The 19,634-nt window shown below is 43.5% G+C and overlaps 1 protein-coding gene across 3 annotated transcripts in view; it reads right to left on the bottom strand.

The window, feature by feature from the left end:
- The window catches only part of LOC140201879 (hexokinase-2-like), a 104,410-nt gene extending 85,157 nt beyond the window's left edge, over positions 1-19,253 (bottom strand). For 2 of the 3 annotated variants that reach the window (XM_072266636.1, XM_072266635.1), the window contains exon 1: positions 18,996-19,252. In XM_072266636.1, the coding sequence (XP_072122737.1) occupies positions 18,996-19,058 (63 nt within the window). In that variant the 5' untranslated portion in view covers positions 19,059-19,252. Of the gene's footprint in view, positions 1-18,995 lie in introns of all 3 variants that reach the window. The other variant, XM_072266637.1, reaches the window with a different exon arrangement.
- Between the last annotated feature and the right edge of the window lie 381 nt (positions 19,254-19,634).

Raw genomic sequence — 19,634 nt, forward strand, 5'->3', positions numbered from 1 at the left:
TCCACCCTCCTCATCTCTGGGATGCCCCTCTGTTCCAGGGGCTCCCAACCTTTTTTATGCCATGGAACCTTAACATTAACTGAGGGGTCAGTGGGCACCAGTTTGGGAACCCCTGCTCCATTCTGGTCTTAGACTCCTCCGCTATGGGAAACATCTTTCCCACATCCACTCTCAGACATCCCACCCTGCAAAATCTCATTTCAGGGAGGTAGCACCATCAATTTGCGGGAGACTTCCGGGACAGCTGGGATGTCTGCAATAGAGTAGCTCCTTAGCAGCTGGCCTGCTAGTTTAAATAACATTAGCTATGCTAATGAACGAATGACACCTGTTAAACTCACCTCAACATGTCTTTTACAGTCTTAACCCACCATGGGCAATAGAAAAGTCACTGTTGCAAACAGTGCAGCGAGCAACACTGTCGTTATTTTGACCCCTATTAGGCAGGGGTACACTTTAGTGTAGTCTGGGGTGACGTATGTTTTATATTTTCTTTTTTTTGGAACCCTCTGCCACTCTGACTTTTTTTGGAACTCTCTTGCTCTTTCTCTATCGCGCGCTCTCTCGCGCTTGCTTTCTCGCTCTTGCTCTCGCTCTCTCTCTCTCTCTTGATTTCTCGCTCTCTCTCTCGCGCTTGCTTTCTCGCTCTTGCTCTCGCTCTCTCTCTTGCTTTCTCGCTCTCACTCTCTCTCGCACTTGCTTTCTCGCTCTCTCTCTCTCGTGGTCGCTCTCACTCTCTATCGCGCTTGCTTTCTTGCTCTTGCGCTCTCTCTCTCGCGCGTTCTCTCACGCTCACTCTCAAAAAAATCAATTTCCAGGACATTGTATATAATTTGCTGGCATCAGGGAGCCACTATTAATCTGCGGGAGACTCCCGGAACTTCCGGGAGAGGTGGGATGTCTGCACTATTTCTAGGCTGTTCAATATTCAATAGGTTTCAATGAGGTCCCCCCTCTCATTCTTTTAAATTCCTGTGAGTACAGGTCTCGAGCCATCCAAAGTTCCAGATATGTTAACCCTTTCATTCCCAGGATCATTTACAATCATTTACATTTCCTGCTTATAATCAATAAGGTCAAAGGGAAAACAAAGCTACAGATGCTAGAATTCTAAAATATATTTTTTAAAAGGCACAAAATCACACAACAGGCCAGTTACTAACTTTGGGAAAGGAAACAGCAAATGCTTTAGGTCAATTAGAACTATGAAATGTTAGAAAGCTTGAACTGCAGATAAGGAGAGAAAAGAGAAAGGTATGGTGGAGACCAACAGAAATGAAAATTTTATTGGAAAACAGAAATGAAAATGGAACACATTGGAAATACTCAGCAGGTCAGGCAACTTCTGCAGAGAGAAAAGTGCTGTTAGAGCTTTTGATGAAGATTCTTCAAATTTCAAACTACATTTATTATCAAAGTATGTATTCAGTATACAACCCTGAGATTCATCTTCCAGCAGGCCGTCACAAAACAAAGAAACACCATGGAACCCATTCAAAGAAAAAGAACAAATCATGCAAGTCAGAGTTCAAAGTAAATGTTATGATCAAAGTACATATCTGCCACCCTGAGATGCATTTTCCTGTGGGCATCCTCAGCAGATCTATAGAGTAGTAACTAAAACAGGTTCAATGAAAGGTCAACCAGAGTGCAGAAGACAGCAAACTGTGCAAATGCAAATCTAAATAAACAAAAGTAAACAACAAGAATGTGAGATAATGAGATAAAGAGTCCTTGAAGTGAGAGCAATGGTTGTGGGAATATCTCAATAGATGAGTGTAATTATCCTCTTTTGTCCAAGAGACTGATGTTTGAGGAGTAGTAACTGTTCTTGAACTTGGTGGTGCAAGTCCTGAGGCTCCTGTACTTTCTACCTGATGGCAAAAAACAAGCTACTGACACACAGAATATTAAGCATCAAACCACAGCTTTAAGTTCCTGGATGTCAAGATCTCTGAGGATCTAACCTGGCCCCAAGATATCAATGTAGTTTTAAAGAAGGCAAGTCAGCGGCTATACTTCATTAGGAGTTTGAAGAGATTTGGTATGTCAACAAATACACTCAAATACTTCTATAGTTGTACCGTGGAGAGCATTCTGACGGGCTGCATCACTGTCTGGTATGGAGGGGCTACTGCACAGGACTGAAAGAAGCTGCAGAAGGTTGTTAATCTAGTCAGCTCCATCATGGGTGCTAGCCTACAAAGTACCCAGGACATCTTTAGAGAGTGGTGTCTCAGAATGGCAGGGCCCATTATTAAGGACCTCCAGCACCCAGGGCATGCCCTTTTCTCACTGTTACCATCAGGTAGGAGGTACAGAAGCCTGAAGGCGCAAACTCAGTGATTCAGAAACAGCTTCTTCCCCTCTGCCATCCGATTCCTAAATGGACATTGAACCCTTGGGACACTACCTCAAGTTTTTTTTAATATACAGTATTTCTGTTTTCACATGTTGTTTTATCTATTCAATATACATAATTGATTTACTTGGTTATTGATTATTATTATTTATTTTATTTATTATTATTTTTCTCTGTTAGATTATGTATTGCATTGAACTGCTGCTGCTAAGTTAACAAATTTCATGTCACATGCCGGTGATAATAAACCTGATTCTGATTCAGAGTCCTTGAAACAGGCTAGGAACATTTAGTCTAGGATTGACCTGAGCTGCTAACCCACTTTTTATTTCCATGCCTGCAGTCTGACCTACAGAACATGACCTAGCACATTCCATTTTCCTTTTCTGTTTCTTAAGACTGACCAAAAGGTGCTGATGCCTAGAATTGATGCAAATTGAGGAGGTGAAGGAGAAGAGAGAAAATCATGGGAGAAATATGAGATGCAAAACACAGTAGCTGCTGGAAATTTGAAATAAAAGACCATGCCAAAAATACCAAGTAGGTCAGGCAGCGACTGTGAAGGGAGAAAAACTCTGAGCTGACGTGACAGCTGGTCAGCACTGAAACAGACTGGAAAGGCTGTTTACCTACAATCATAAGTTGAGTCTAGAGGTTGTCATGTCAGGAGATGAGATCCTGTTCCTTGTTGGGTTTAGTCTGTATTGTTAAGAGATGAAAGTGGTCAGAGTAAGAGAGGGAACAGTGAATTAAAATAGCAGGTGACCCAAAGTCTAAGATTACCCTTGCTGACTGAAAGGAGGTGTGATGCTGCTGCAAGTCAGTTTTTCATTGCTCCTGTGCATATCTGGACTTGTGTTATGACAATAAACTTGACTTTTGATTTTTTACTGGAGGCTTTAAATCAATCAATCCAACCTGCATTTGGTTTCACCAAAGTCATGAAGAACATCTAAGTGGCACCCAGCTGCTACATGGCTTCCACTGAGACTGTCACAATGGGGTGCTGGGAACAGACCCAAATGCAAGACACAGACACTGAAGTACAAGGGTCTATGAACTAGGAGCCTGTGCTTGGAGTCCAAGCCAGAGACTGGACAAGGACCCAGAACCCAGGTCTTGCCTCAGGGTTGCTCCGAGTCACAGTCACAGCCACAGCCAGCAACCTCCACTGGCTACGGAAACAGCTGGATCCCTACCTAGCTCAGAGTGGCTGATGGCCACTCAGCTGGCCCAGGAAACAGCCAAATCCATACTGTAAAGACTACTCCAACAAGTGGCAACAAAGCTCCATGAAGCAGCAGTCCTCCAACCAGGCCTAGAGATCACAAATGGTTTCACTAGAGGTTACTCCAAGGGGGACTGACAAGCCAAACCAGCAACCCATACTCAACCCCAAGGCTACTTATATTCCGAGCCTAAAGATGGGAATCAGGTGCCTATGATTAACTCAACTAAACGAGGGACAGCTGGAAGACCCGGAGTCCTGAGTCCACGGACCGGACCGTGAACCAGAATGCGGACTTCACAGACCGGACCATGACAGAGACTAGAACTAGAGGTCATAGGTTAAAGGGTGAAAGGTGAAAAGTTTAAAGGGAGCATGAGGGGCATCTTAGGTCATGGATGAGAGGGGAGAACTGTGGTCCAGGTGTGGCTCAACGGGACTAGGCATGATAGCAATGGGCTAAAGAGCATGTTTCTATGCTGGCATAGAAACTCTAACACCCTATGAGTCGCAGTTAGCGTAACACCATTACAGAGCCAATAACCCAGGTTCAATTCTGCCACTGTCTGTAAGGGCTCTTCCAATGACTGAGTGGGTTTCCTCCCTCCCTACCCTCAGGTCTCCTCCCACATTTCAAAGACACATGGTTTAATAGGTTAATTGGTCACATGGGTATAATTGAGTGTTCTGGCTTGTGGGCCAGAGGGGTCTGTTGTCGTGCTGTATCTCTAAATCAGGGCTTTCCAACCTGCAATTCCTTGCTTAATGGTGTTGGAAACCAATTTTCCCCGGGAACAATAAAGTATGACTATGACTATGACTATGGTCCATGGCATTAAAAGGGTGGGAACCTCTGCTTTAAATAAATAAGTATATAAACACGAAAGAAACAAATTGAAACTACTGAATATATTATAGTAGCGGAAGCATATAGTCATAGAGAAGTGCAGCACAGAAACAGGTTCTTCAGCCCATCTAGTCCTTGCTGAAACCACTTAAGCTGTCTACTCCCATCGACCTACACAAGGACCATAGTCCTCCATACCCCTTCCAAACTTCCCTTAAACACTGAAGTCGAGGCTTGCATGCACCACTAGTGCTGGCAGCTCATTCCACACTCTCACGACCCTCTGAGTGAAGAAGTTTCCCCTCATGTTCCCCTTAAACTTTTCACCTTTCATCCCTAACCCATGACCTCTAGCTGTCATCCCACACAACCTCAGTGGAAAAATCCTGCTTGCTTTTACCCTATCTATACCCCTCATAATTTTCTTTGAATTGCTGCTTTGTGGGACTTTTAGGTCCTGGAAGGGAAAGGAACAGGTAGGACAGATATTACATCTCCAGAATCCACATGGGAAGGTGATGTGAGAAGGAGAGAGGTGGTTGCTGATAGATGAATGAGTTTCTTTCCTTCCATGTCTTGTGACATTCTCAAGATGAAGGCGGTAGAAATGATGGGTGATTATCTATTGAGTGTGGAGGGTGCTGTGTGGGAGGTGAGGACTAATAATACTACCATTACTAAAGGTGGGTCTGCATGGTAGCTGATCATTGCTATTATTATTGCACAGTTTGTCTTCTTTTGCACATTGGTTGTTTGTAGGTCTTTGTTAATGTCTAATTTTTCATGAAATTCTACTGTATTTCTTGTTTTTTCCCTGTAAACGCCTGCAAGAAAATGAATCTCAATGTAGTATTTGGTAACATATACATAATTTGATAATAAATTTACTTTGACCTTTGATTGAGGGTCAGAACTTGCATTGAAGGATGCTCCGCAATGTATAATTCTGCTGATTGAAAGATATTGACAACAGCATGCAATTTAAATTAATTAAATGCCCATTCAAAATTTTAACTCCTATTCAGATGGGACTATTGATAAGATTCAAGACTGTTTAATGTCATTTCCTCTACACAAGTGTAAAGGAGAACAAAATAATTGTTACTCTGGATATGATGCAGTACAAAAAACTCACAGTAAGATAAAGAACACAATAATTTAAAAACACAATAAATATAAATACATAATACATCAATATATGTCCATAAAGTGACGCTAGGCACAGGGGTGTCTGTACATAAGGTGACCGACAGAAGATGACAAAGTAGTGGTGGTTGGGGGTGTGTAGGGGTGGGTTAGTGGGTGTAGGTGTTAATCAGCCTTACTGCTTGGGGAAAATAACTGGACTTGTCTCTGGTGGTCCTGGTGTGGATGCTACGTAGCCTTCTTCTAGATGGGAGTGGGTCAAACAATCCATAAGCAGGGTGGGTGGGATCGGTCATGACGTTACTGGTCCTTTTCCGGCACCTTTCTGCATACATGACCTAGATCGCGGGTAGGCTGGTGCCAGCGATACGTTCAATTTTTAAGAAGAATTGGAATGATAAGGTTGTTGAAAACTACTGATTCTGTTGCGATGCGTAACTCGTGTGCAGTGTCTGTACTCACCAGGTCAGGAATGACTCAAGTGACGCCTTTACGATGTTCCAGCATATTTCAGGACTGCTTTGAGCCTCCTTAATCAACTCCAGCTCCACTGAACCCTACCAAGGGCATAACCTGATACAAACTGAGATGAAGGTCTGCCCTACGGTGCAGTCCTAACAATTAAGACTTCCCAATGACCTTGTGTAACAAGGGCCACATGATCATCTCACAGAAAATGCGAGACAGCAAGTCTGCCTTCTACCAGAGCTAGCAATGGGCTAATGTAGGTCATTCTTGTCAACGTACACCAGTGTCATCTAAAATTCCACAGTTTACTGACAAACCACTCTTCAGCGTGGCTATGCAATAATGTTAACCTGAATCTGAGACAGTCCCTGTCATTGTTTCCAAGACCAACCACCCCATTTGTAATATGTATCTTTGCACCTCTTTCAATAATACATTTGTAATATGTAACTTCGCACCTCTTTCAATAATACATTTACACAAAGATAACTTTTTTTTAAAGTTCTTAGGGACAGTTTTGGAGACAATATGGGGAGGTTAGGGTTTAGGGACAGGGATGAGGGGGAGTTAGAGTTCAGGATGGAAAACAGAGTCTGGGCAGGAGCTGGTGTTCAGAGTCCGTGTCAGTGCATTTCACAGTTGAACATCTGCCTTCATGGAGATCAGGTCAGCAAGCGATCCTCAAGTTGGCGAGTTCTGGGGGTTCGTAAGGTCTGGTGAAGACCGCCCCCCCAGGTCACAGGGTCGAAGGTCAATGCAATGTCCACAAGTCAACGCCCTGAAGTTCAAACCCGTGATCGACAAGTCCTAGGGTCGAGGCCCGAAGGTCGACCCATGAACAGCGAGTCCTGGAATTGACACCCATATGTCCGCGAAGCTGAAGCTCGAGGTCCACGGTTTGACAGTTACAAAGGTAAAAGTCTGAAGCTCAAAGGTCAAAGTTGGCGAGCCCACAGACAGAGACCCTAAGAAGTCATGAGAGCTGGTCACTCTCCCCAGGTCACCGGGGTCAGAGGTTTGTGGAAGTCTGGAAGTCGAGGCCACTGGTCAAACTTGTGAGTGGTGGATCATGGGGTGTAGGCCTGAGGGTCAAATCCATGAACAGCAAGTTCGAGGGTCAATACCCAGAGGTTGGTGAAGTCTGAAGTTGAAAGTCTGCTGACTGAGAATCCGGGGCCAAGGACTGGAGGCCCAGTGGTGGCTTGTCCTGGGGTTGGAGTCCTGCCTGTGTGTTAGAGTGGGTGGGTGGGAGGGTGAGAAAGGGCTTGTTTGCTTTAACTATTGTTGTTGCTTGTGTTATTCTGCTGAACATGGTGGGCATGCTATGTTGGCGTCGGAATGTGTGGCATCACTTGTGCGCTGCCCCCAGCACATCCTTGGATGTGTTGGTTGCTAACGGAAACATATATGTATGATAAAGAAATTTAAATCTGAATCAGGTGGTTTGCAGTTCAGCATTAGTTTCGTAAGGCTGGAGCAGCAGGCATGGTAAATGAAAAGGGGTCTGTAATCATGAGCAGAAGTGAACGAAGCTTAGCATCTGGTCAGAGATCTGCATATGACATTTTGACTCTGCTGGTGGGAGACAAGAAAATAAAAACACCTTTCACTAACGAAGCAGTTCTTCTTTCAGCCCTCCCAATGAAACAGCCCATGTTGATACAGCACCTTTAATAAGGCAGCACATCCCCGAGGGATTTCACAACTGTCTCACCAAATAAAACTTGACATCAGACTATAAAAGCAAATGCTGGAATGGGTGACCAAAAGCTGAGTCAGCTGTCGGGGTGGGGGGTGGGGGGGGCGAGATTAAGGAAGATCTTAAGAGAGAGAGAAGGACAGAGGCACAGAGAGAGAGAGAGATAGAGAGAGAGAGGAGCAAGAGAAGGGGGGGGGAAGAGAGAGCGAGAGAAATAAAGAAAGAGAACTGAGGCTGATCTGTGGGCTTGCTCCAGCCTTCATGTCTGAGGGCTCACTTTTGATCTGACTGATATTTGCTTACTTTTATTGTTTGCATGATTTGTTTTCTCTCTCTCTGAACATAGGCAGATTGTTGGTCTTTTTTAATGGGTTCTTTTGATTCCTGGTTTTGTGGCTGCCTGTAAGGAGGCAAATCTCAAGGTTGTATAATACTTCGATAATAAATGTACTTTGAACTTTGAAAGTGTGAGGAGAATATAATAAGGTCAATGTAAGATTAGCGTAAATGAGTCCTTGATGATCAGCAATGGACTGAATAGCCTGTATCTGTTACACTTTGTAACTTCAAAACATTAAACCAATTCAAAGGAAGACACGGACGTCCAGAAATGCAAGTCCAACTTCATCTTTTACTTTAAGTGAAACACACACATATCACATGGTAGCATGATGACATATGCAATTCACTTATTTATACTTACTATAACCCGCAATTAATTATTGAAACAAAGAATGCATAATCAACCAATATATGTACAAGATTACTAAAACGTTGTTGAAATATTAAATATACAACAGTTTCTTTCCTGTACCTCTCTATAATTCTATAAATCCAGCTCTAGCCTGCTTGCAGCTAAAGCAACAGATTAGATTGTGAGCAACACACACAAAATGCCGGAGGAACTCATCTGCATGGGCAACATCGATGGAGGGGATTAAAGAGCTGACGTTTTGAGCCGAGACCCTTCATCAGGACCTGCTGAGTTTCTCCCGCATTTTGTGGGCATTGCTCTGGATTTCCAGCATCTGCAGAATCTCGTGTTTGAGATTAGGTTGTGAATGTACACAGGTCCAGCAGGCACTGTGCTGGTTAACGTGAGATATACAACTCAGCAGTTTAAAGTAGGGCTGCTGACTCTGATTGCATTTCGTACTGATTTCATGACATGATATGACATCCTGTCCCCAACCTCCCTGCCCATTTTGTTCTGCTGATGTCTCCTCCATCTCCAAGTATTGTAAGAAAATAGACTTAGTTTATTGACCATTTTCTTGCTAAGCTTCTGCAAGATTAACCCGAAATTCCTGAATATTCCGAGACAGTACCTTTTTTTACAGTTCTATACAACATTTTTTTCAGATTCAAGATTGTTTATTATCATTCTTCAGTACATGAATATAAAGAGGAACAAAATGTTTTTTACTCTGGATTAGATGCTGCATAAAAAAACACAATAAGTATACACAAAACATAACAATTCTATAAAACACTATGTACAAGTAACTATTTGAGTATGGCAACAAATATGTAGGGCCAGCTTAAATGCTGTCATCATCATTATGCGCTGTGTCACATGACTTCTCATGACCGTGATCTTTCTTGGCAAAGTTTTCTACAGAAGTGGTTTGCCATTGCCTTCTTCTCGGCAGGGTCTTTACAAGACAGGTGACCCCAGCCATTATCAATACTCTTCAGAGGTTGTCTGCCTGGTGTCAGTGGTCGCATAACCAGGACTTGTGACATGCACCAGCTGCTCATACGACCATCCACCACCCACTGCCATAGCTTCACATGATCCTGATCGGCGTGGAGGGGGAGCGGCTAAGCAGGTACCACTTGCTTGAAGGGTGACCTGTAGGCTAGCAGGGAAGGAACAACTTACACCTCCTTTGGGAGAGATGTATCTCCATCCTGACACCAATATATTCTGTACATAAACTAGTTGTACTGAATGCATCTAGGTGTGGGAGAATCTGTACAAAAGGTGATTCTGACAGGAAATGAGAAAGTGACAAAGTCTTTCATAGTGGCACTGTAGTGGAAATGAATAGAAATATTCAATTCCAAACAGAGACATTGATGCAGGGATACATACTAGGATGCGCTGGGACACACCATCAGTGATGTAACCTGGGGTCTTTGGATGTTTCAGGGTCTTTCAACATCAGACACACTCACCCAGGCAACACAGCCAGGGTTGATCAGGCCCTGGCTTGTGTTCCAGCAACACTGGTCTATGGATCACGCCTCTTGATCCATTGCCAACTGGATGCTCGCTCATCAGACACTGCAACAGTCCTGATGGGCCTTTGAAAGGTGCTTGGAATGAAATCCCGGGAAACGGATACACTCCAAATTTCAGAAACTAATCAAAAGAAAAACACAAGAGCTGGTATATACACCTACTTTGTTTTGTTTTTTTCTCATTTCTTAAGTGAAGCGCGCACGTAAGACACGGAGGCATGATGACGTATGCCATTCACTTACTTTTACATATAACCCGTACTGAATTATGTAAGCAAACAAGGTATATATTTAAAGTTCAAAGTACATTTATTGTCAAAGTATGTATACATTATACAACCTTGAGATTTATGTCCTAACAGGCAGCCACAAAACGAAGAAATCCAGAAGAGCCCATAGAATAAGAAGAATGTCAAACACCCAACATGCAGAGAGGGAAAAATAACAAATCATGCAAACAGTAAAAGCAAGCAAGCAGCATCTAGAACAAAAGTGACTCCACAGGCATGAAGCCAGGTACAGCTGGAGCAGACCCACAGCCTCAGTTCATCACATTACGGTGTAACCATCGCGGAGCCCACCATATCACTCTAGTGTTTGATGGATGGAATGGCAAGCTGGATCGCCAAGAACTCTACCATCAGTTTGTGGGACGTGTTGCTCAGGATCTCGGACTATGTACGTGTGAGGGTTTGTTTGCTCACTATTTTGAACGTGCTGTGTATGGATTGTACCTTGGCCGCAAAGGATTGCTGTTTCATTCCGTGTATGGTTGAATGGCAATTAAACTTGATTTATTATCGAAGTACGTGTCCGTCATCATATACTACTCTTTTCTTGCAGGCTTTCACAGTAGAACAAGGAAATACAAAAGGGAAGAAGCAGTGAAAAGCTACTCGTAAAGCCTGACAAACAACCAGTGGGCGAAAGGTTCTTGTTGCTGCACAGCAGAATGAGCTTCCCTTCTCTCTCCACTTCTAACATTTGATCTTTCTCATGCCTTATGTGCCTTTAATGCCATTCATTACAATATTGTGGAGATCAGCTTACCATATCATGTTATTGTCCAATATACAGGAAAAATTAACATATGGACGTCTATAAAAAAGGGACCTGTTCATAACCCAGGAGGGCCTGTATAATTACCTGGGGAGAGTATTTTTGGTTGTGCACTGGTATGGTGAGATTGTAATGCTTTTTATTCTCAGCAGTAAGCAACTTTTCTAGGGTCTATAAAATTCAAAGTAAATTTATTACCAAAGTACATACATGTCATTTTCCTGTGGGCATACTCAGCAAATCTATAGAATAGTAACTGTATCAATGAACGACCAACCAGACTGCAGAGGACAACAAACTGTGCAAATGCAAAAATAAAGAAATAGCAATAAATAACGAGAACATGAGATCATTAGTTCCAGGAACATTTCAATGATGGGGCAAGTGAGTGTAGTTATTCCCTTCAGTTCAAGAGCCGTTCAAGGTTGAGGGGTGGTAACTGCTCTTGATCCTGGTGGTGTGAGTCTTGAGGCTCCTGTACTTTCTACCTGATGACAGCATAAAAGAAGAGAGCATAGCCTGGGTAGTGGGGACCTCTGATGATAGAAGCTGTTTTCTTGTGGCGGCATTTCATGTAGGTGTGTTCAACACACCTACTGAGAAAGAGCACAGTAATATAATGTATCAAGATCTGGAAACTGCAATCACACTAATCTATGCAATATACAGACTCGTCGTTACTGTCTAGGCTAGTATTTTAGATATAGGAGCAGCATTAGGCCCATCGAGGTTGCTTCATTTTTTTGCATCATGGCTGATCTTTTTCCCTCTCAATCCCACTCTGCTGCCTTCTCCCCACAGCCTTAAATGCCCTGACTAATCAAGAACCTATCAACCCCTGCCTGAAATGCACCCAGTAACCTGGCCTCCACAGCTGCCTGTGCAAACGAATTCCACAGATTCACCACCCTCTGCCTGAAGAAGTTGCTCTTTATCTCTGTTCTAAATGGAAATCCCTCTATTTTGAGGGTGTGCTCTTTGGTCCTGGACTCACCCACAAAGAAAACATCCTCTTCATATCCACTCTATCTAGGCCTTTCAAGACTCGCTAGGTTTCGAACAAAATTCCCCCTCATTCTTCTAAATTCCAATGAGTACAGGACCAGAGCCTTCAATCGCTGATCATATGATAACCCTTTCACTTCCAGAATCATTTTTGTGAACCTCCTCTGAACCCTCCCCAGTGTCAGCACATACTTTCTTTAATAAGGGGCCCAAAACCGCTCGCAATACTCCGTGAGGCCTTAGCATTACATCCTTGCTTTTATATTCTGGTCCGTTCCTAATCACCACTGAGAAGGCTGTAGAGATTAAGGTCATCTCGAAGTCATGTTGCAAGGGATTTTCGAGCCAATGTTAATGAAGGAGTTTTCAGATCAGTAAGCTATGTAACTTGGTGGTAGAGGCTGTGTTTTGTGAAGTGGTGTCAGAGCAGCCTGGCTTTACGACTACACTGTACTGTGTGATCATCCACCATGCATCAGGGCTGAGGGGTGGGGAGATGAAAATCTATGGTGGTGGTCAGAATACCAATTGTTGCTGTACAGCTCTAGAGCAGGAGGAAGAGGAGAGAAGATAGGGAATTATAGTCTTGTTAGTAGGAAATCCATAGTGAGGAAAAACTAGACTCTATTATAAAACATGCAAAAGCACAACAGTGATAAAATAAGAGAGACTGGACAACACCAATGTGGATTTATTAAAGGAAAATTATGCCCGAAGAATGCACTGGCAATTTGTGGAGATGTAACCTGCAGAATGGACAGAGAACTAGTGGATGTGAGGTACTTGGACCTTCAGAAGTCAAAGGTTCAAAGTACATTTATTATCAAAGTATGTATGTGGTATACAACCCTGAGATTCATCTTCCTCACAGACAGCCACGAAACAAGGAAAACCATGGAGCCCATTCAAGGAAAAGCAAAAAAAACCCCCAACATGCAAAAAAAGAACAAATCATACAAATGGCAAAAAAAAACAATTGAAAAACACAGAATATATAACAACAAATCTTTTAATAAGATCCCACTCAACATACTGACTTAAAGCACATGAGGTTGCATGTAAGTTACTGACATAGATACTGGTTGGCACCCTGGAAACAAAAAGTGGGGAAAAAAACAGGTCTTTCTCCAATATATGAGTGTCCAATCAAGTATAGAAAATCACAAACATAAGGAAGTCTGCAGGTGCTGGAAATCCAAAGCAACACACACACACACACACACACACACACAAAATGCTGCATGAGATCAGCAGGCTAGGCAGCATCTATGGTAAAGAGTAAACAGTCGAAGAGTAAACATTTATTTCTCAAATTTCTAGTAGTTGCCCCCCCCCTTTCCTTCACCATTCTACATTGCTGTTTCCCTCTCTCACCTCATCTCCTTATCTGCCCATCACCTCCCTCTGGTGCTCCCCTCCCTTCCCTTTCTTCCATGGTCTTCTGTCCTCTCCTATCCGATTCTCCCTTCTCCAGCCTTTATCTCTTTCACCAATCAACTTCCCAGTTCTTCACTTCACCTCCTCCCCCTCTCCTGGTTTCACCTATCACCATTACGACCTTGTACTTCTTCCTCCCCTCCCCCCACCTTCTCACTCTAACTTCTCTTCTTTTTCCAGTCCTGATGAAGGGTCTCAGCCCAAAACGTCGACTGTTTAAACATCTGGCCTGTTGTCCCTCCAGCATTTCATGTGTGTTGCCAAGTATTGAAAATACTCAACAATTCTGGGTTCTTTTCAACCAGTTGATAACTTCACAGTTTTCCCACATTGTGATGCATCTGCCATATTATCTTCCTCTCACACGGCTTGTCCAGACCTCCTCCACAAATCTTTCTTTTTTTTAATCTTTTTATTAATTTTCAGGTTCATAAACATAGTAACAATAGCAATACAAAGAGATTGAATTACATTATTGGTAATAGACAAGTGCAAGTAAAACAATAGATAATACAAGTATACTAGACCTCCCAAACTCTCGATATAGTTAATCATGATAAAAGGAAAAACTTTAAAAAATCACAAGAAAAAAAACCCCAAAGTAACAAAAAACTAAGAAAAAAAACTAAACTAAACCAAAAACTAATTGAAACAAAACAAAACAAGGCTGGGCTAATATATTACATTGAATACAATCATTAATGTCGTCACACAAATCTTCATCACTACTCACATTCCCTCTTAATCTTGTGTCATCAACAAACATGTTACGTTTGGGACACTCTGAAAAAATCATTGACCTAAATCAATATCTGATTTCTGTGGTACTAAAGCAACCTGCAAAACAGAGAAGGCCCTGTATATTCCTACTTTTTATTTGCCATTAGTTTACCAAGCCCTGATCCATGCTGGCATATTAATCCAGTTCCATGTGTCCTAACCTTATTCATCTGTTTGATCACCTACCTACAGAGCTTGTGGTGAGGTCTGGACCAGCTGGAGCTATGGCAGATGGAATTTGATGCAGACAAATGCAAGGTGTTGCACTTCAGTAGGACCAACCAGGGCAGATCTTAAACAGTAAGTGGTGGGGCACTGAGGAGTGCAGTAGAACTGAGGGACCTGGGAATACAGGTCCGTAATTCATTGAAAGTGTCGGCACAGGCAGATAGGGTCGCAGAGAAAGCTTTTGGCACATTGGCCTTCACAAATCAAAGTACTTAATACTGGAGATGGAACTTTATGTTGAAGTTGCATAAGATAATGGTAAGGCCAGGAGTATTGTGTGTAGGTTTGGTCACCTACCTACAGGAAAGATGTAAATAAGGTTGAAAGAGTACAGAGAAATTTTACAAGGACATTGCCAGGATGTCCTGAATTATAAGGAAAGGTTGAATAGGTTAGGGCTTAATTACTTGGAATGTAGAAGGTTGAGGGTGATTTGACAGAGGTATACAAAATTATGAAGGGTTTAGATAAGGTAAATGCAAGCAGGCTTTTTCCACTGAGGTTGAGTGGGACTACTACTTGAGGTCATGGGTTAAGGGTGAAAGTGCGAAAAGTTTAGGGGAACATTAGGGTAATCTTCTTCACTTAGAAGGTGGTGAGAGTGTGGAACGAGCTGCCAGCGCAAGTGGTTCATGCCAGCTCAATTTCGACACTGAAGAGAAGTTTGGATAGGTACATGGATGGGAAGGCTGTAATTCAGATGCAGGTCGATGGGACTGGGCAGTTTAAATGGTTTGGTATGGACTAAATGGGCCAAAGGTTCTGTTTCCGTGCTGTACTTTTCTATGACTCTCTCAAACCCCTGTGCAGAATGGTGTAGAAAGCCTTCCGAATCTCCAAATACACCATACACCATTCTGCCCCAATCAATTCTAATAGTTACATCCTCAAAGAACCCCAATAATTAGTCAAACTTGATGTCCCATTCACTAATCCTTGTTGACTCTACTCACTCATATTTATTTTCTATGTCTCTTCAATACTAAAGAACAAAACATGAAGAAGTCCAGAAGTCAAAACCCAGTGGCCGAAGCCTGGATATTGGAGATCTGTCCTGGAGTTGGAGGGTTGTCGTGTGTCCGTGGGTGGGAGGGAGGAATGGGGCTTGTTTTGCTGTTGTTGTTTCATTGTTGTTGACATTCTGTGTTCTGCATTGTTCTGCCAAGCACTGCGGGCATGCCATTTTGGCACCGAGTTTTAATTTTACTTCAATTTAATTTAGAGATATAGCTGAGTAACGGGCCCTTCTGGCCCAGCAGGCTAGCACCAACCAATTTCACCCATGTGTCCAGTTAACCGACCAACCCATACATCTTTGTAATGTGGGTGGAAACTGGAGCACCCGGAGGAAACCCACGAGGTCACCAGAAGAACATACAAACTCGTCACAGGCAGTGGTGGGAACTGAACTGTAATAGCATTATACAAACCTCTACGCTTACACTGCCATGGGTGGCCCCAAGCCTGGCTACAAAAGGAGAAGGGTTGGGCATGGGGCTGGCAACCAGACCCTGTAAAAACCTAGAAAAGTTTAAGGCGAACATGAGAGGAAACCTCTGCACTCAGAGAGTGGTGAGAGTGCGGCACAAGCTGCCAGCACAAGTGGTGCATGCAAGCTCCATATCAACGTTTAAGAGAAGTTTGGATAGGTATATGTATGGAGGGCTATGGTCCCAGTGCAGGTCGATTGGAGAAGACAGTTTAAATGGTTCCGCACAGACTAGATGGGCCGAACGGCCTGTTTCAGTGAAGTACTTTTTCTATGACTATAAATGAAAAGTCAGACACATCAGGTCCTGAGGAAACACCAGCTTACAGGCTTATTAACTTCTGATATAGTTTTAACTGTATGATATTAATTAACAAGAGACATTTAAGGTATGAAGGAATTAGATGCTGTTGGAAGGGTTCGGAAGTGCATTGGAATCTCTTATTATGGTCACGTGCGTCTCATGCATTCAGATCTTGCTATCGATGGAGAAACAGAACACAGAATATAGTGTTACCCTCACAGTGAAAGGCTAATGCAGCTGGACACGTAAATAATGAAGCCGGTTGCTGGAGGAAACAGCGGAGACCCCGTGAGCAGTTACACAGTTTGGAGAGCGATAGGGTAATTTATACCGTCAATAGTAGCCTTCAAATGAGGTGTTAAATACTTGGAAAAAAAATGCAAGGAGCGGATATTTCACTCTGGAACTGATCCTACTCAGGAGCTGGGACTCCTTGCAAAGAGTTCACACTGGTTTAGCTCTCCCTCCGTGCTCTTCTACACCGGCCATTACACTTCAAAGATCACCTTCCTGCAAATCTCAGCAAATCTACAGACAGTAACTATATCTATATCTGCCAGAGTGCAGAAGACAAACAAAACTGTGTAAATGCAAATATAAATAAATAGCAATAAATAACGAGAACATGAGATAACGAGACAAAGATCATTGATCGTAAGAACATTTCAATGACGGGGCAAGTGAGTGTGTTCAAGAGCCTGATGGTTGAGGGGTAGGAACTGTTCTTCAGCCTGGTGGTGCGATCCCTGGGGCTTTTGTCCCTCCTATATAATGTCAGCAGCGAGAAGAGTGGCCACGCTCTTCCCTACCCATGGATACCAGAGAAGGTTCCATACCGAACACTTACAGGCGCAAAGTTAAGGCTTAACCGAGTTAATACTCAAAACGCTGCTGGTCTCCCGGGAACAGCAATCACGGGGGAGCGGGAAAGGAGGCGTCTCGTACAGTCATTCACTCAAATTGTCAGATTTACCGAAAGATGGCCTGGCCACAGTGATCTGACGAGTGACTCACACCAGTACGCTGTTCTGAGAGAAATATTTCTCGTACCTCTTTATCACACTAGGAAATCTAGCATCCAGCTGATAATTGACCTAATCGGTACCTAATCTATTCTTCACACCAAAGTAGTTTCTGCTAATGGCTGCTCTGTTGACGCGTGCATAGGTGAGGACGATGAACTTGTACTAGGCAGGAGCGGTTGTGGACAGCTGGTAACATTGCATCCGAAGCTGAAAGTAGCTTACTGCGTCAGGCGCTTGAAGGGGACAGAATACCTTTCCACAGAGACCGGGCCGCATCCCACAAACGAGGCACCTTGGTGACCCCGGCGTGGGCAAGAAAAGAGCAGCAAGCAAGATGACGACCGGCCAGGGCAGCATCCGCGGAGGGAAATGGGCAGCCTAGCACCTTAAACTGAGATCTTCCATCTGCACAGCAAGAGCGAGGAAACACTTTTCCAGTCCTGCCGAAGGGTTTCGACCCGAAACGTCCGCTGTACTCTTTTCCTAGATGCGGTGTGTGAATGCAAGTATAAATAAATAGTAATAAATAACGAGAACGTGAGATAAAGAGTCCTTGAAGCGAGATCATTGGTTGTAAGAACATTTCATTGACGGGCAAGTGAGTGTAGTTATCCCTTTCTATGATGGTTGAGAGGTAGGAACTGTTTTTCAGCCTAGTGGTTCGAGTTCTGAAGCTTTTGTCGCTTCTACATAATGACAGCAGCCTGCTGAGTTCCTCCAGCATTTTGCGTGTGTGTCGCTCTAGATTTCCAGTATCTGCAGACTTCCTCGTGTTTAAGGTAGAGGGGATACAGCTGTTATAAAGGCGTGAGGGGAACAGCTCTAAGGAAAAACGGTGAACCAGAAAACAATTGATAACGCAGAAGCTGGAAATCCACACCAAATGCAGGAGGAACTCCGCCGGTCAGGCAGCATCTGTGGCAGGATATATAAAAAGCCGATGTTTCGGATCGAGACTGTTTGAAGAAGTTCTGAAGACTTGAGATCTCTAGCCTTGATCGACCTGGATTCCTGATGAGGGAATATTGCTTCTGAAGGCTCACGCTTCTTGATAACACTTACACGTTACCCGTGGCTACAGGAAATCGGATCAAGTTAAAACTACTTTGGCGGTAGAAGAGGAAAGAGTCGTCGTCCTTTAGAAGGAAGTCTTTGCCCTGGGAAATTTCAGATCATCTTTTTTTTTGTTGTTTCGCAGACACATGCCAAGTAAAAAGCAGTGAACTATGAAAGGTCACAAAATATTCAACTCATTCATTTCTAACAGGGCGATGAATCAAGGCGATAATAGTTCCGCATTGTGGCAACCTCCCGAAACCGCATACTTGCCTCATTCCCTCATCAACGTGTAAAAAGTTTAAAGAAACTTTTTTTTTAACTTCCAGGACCATCACCGACATTACCAAAATTCCCCCTCCTCTGATTTCACATACACCATTGCGAATTCAAATAAAATATAGCAGATGCGGCGTCCCCGGTTGCTGGAAATTGCGCAACACGTCATCATTACAGACAAGTTGAATACATTACTTTTGTAAGCGAAATTTTGAGTAAAACGTGGAAACTTTGTTCTAATGAGAGGGGAATTTTTCATAACGATGTTCTTAAAGCCTATCACTGCCACACAGAAAGTATAAGAGGATTCACCCCGCAAGTAAAATAATGCCATACCTTTTGTACTTGGTCATCTTTCAGTTCTACGAAGTAATGCGCTACAAGGTGAGCAGCTATCATCTTGGATGTAACGTGGCGGTTTTTATTTGTGTGTGTTCTGACCCTCTCCTGTTGAGACCGTCCCTCCGTTCGATTCCACTGCGGATTGCTAGCGACAAGGCAGGAACACCGAGAGAGAGAGTTCTCTGTACCCGAGCTTCCTGCTCACAGCGTGAAGTTGGAGAATCTCCCCCCAGTAGAAACCGGCTTCTACCGTCACGTCATCGCATCCTGGTTCTTTCCCCGCTGCCATTGGCCGGATGCTGTGGGTGTGCCCGTGACACCGAGGCTTCTCGCCTCCCTATTCGACTTCGAGGAGGGTAGGGTCGGTCCGAAAGCCGGCGCTGCCGGTAAAGGATGCCGCTTTTAAAGGCACACTGCCCCCTACTTGGCACGTCGCCCCGGAGAGACGAGACCAGCTCGTTTATCCAGGGCTCCCCGCACATACCATCCACCCCAAAGTTTCCTCCTACTACTAAGGAAATACAATATCACTGGAAGACAAAGAGCTCTTAAGTCAAACGAAACTCAATCAGTTGGAAACAGTCGTAGCCTCAAGTAAAATCGTAACCGTCCGTGATAGATATATAGAACATG

The sequence above is a fragment of the Mobula birostris genome, chromosome 8, assembly GCF_030028105.1.
Source record: "Mobula birostris isolate sMobBir1 chromosome 8, sMobBir1.hap1, whole genome shotgun sequence".
Taxonomy (NCBI): Eukaryota; Metazoa; Chordata; class Chondrichthyes; order Myliobatiformes; family Myliobatidae; genus Mobula; species Mobula birostris.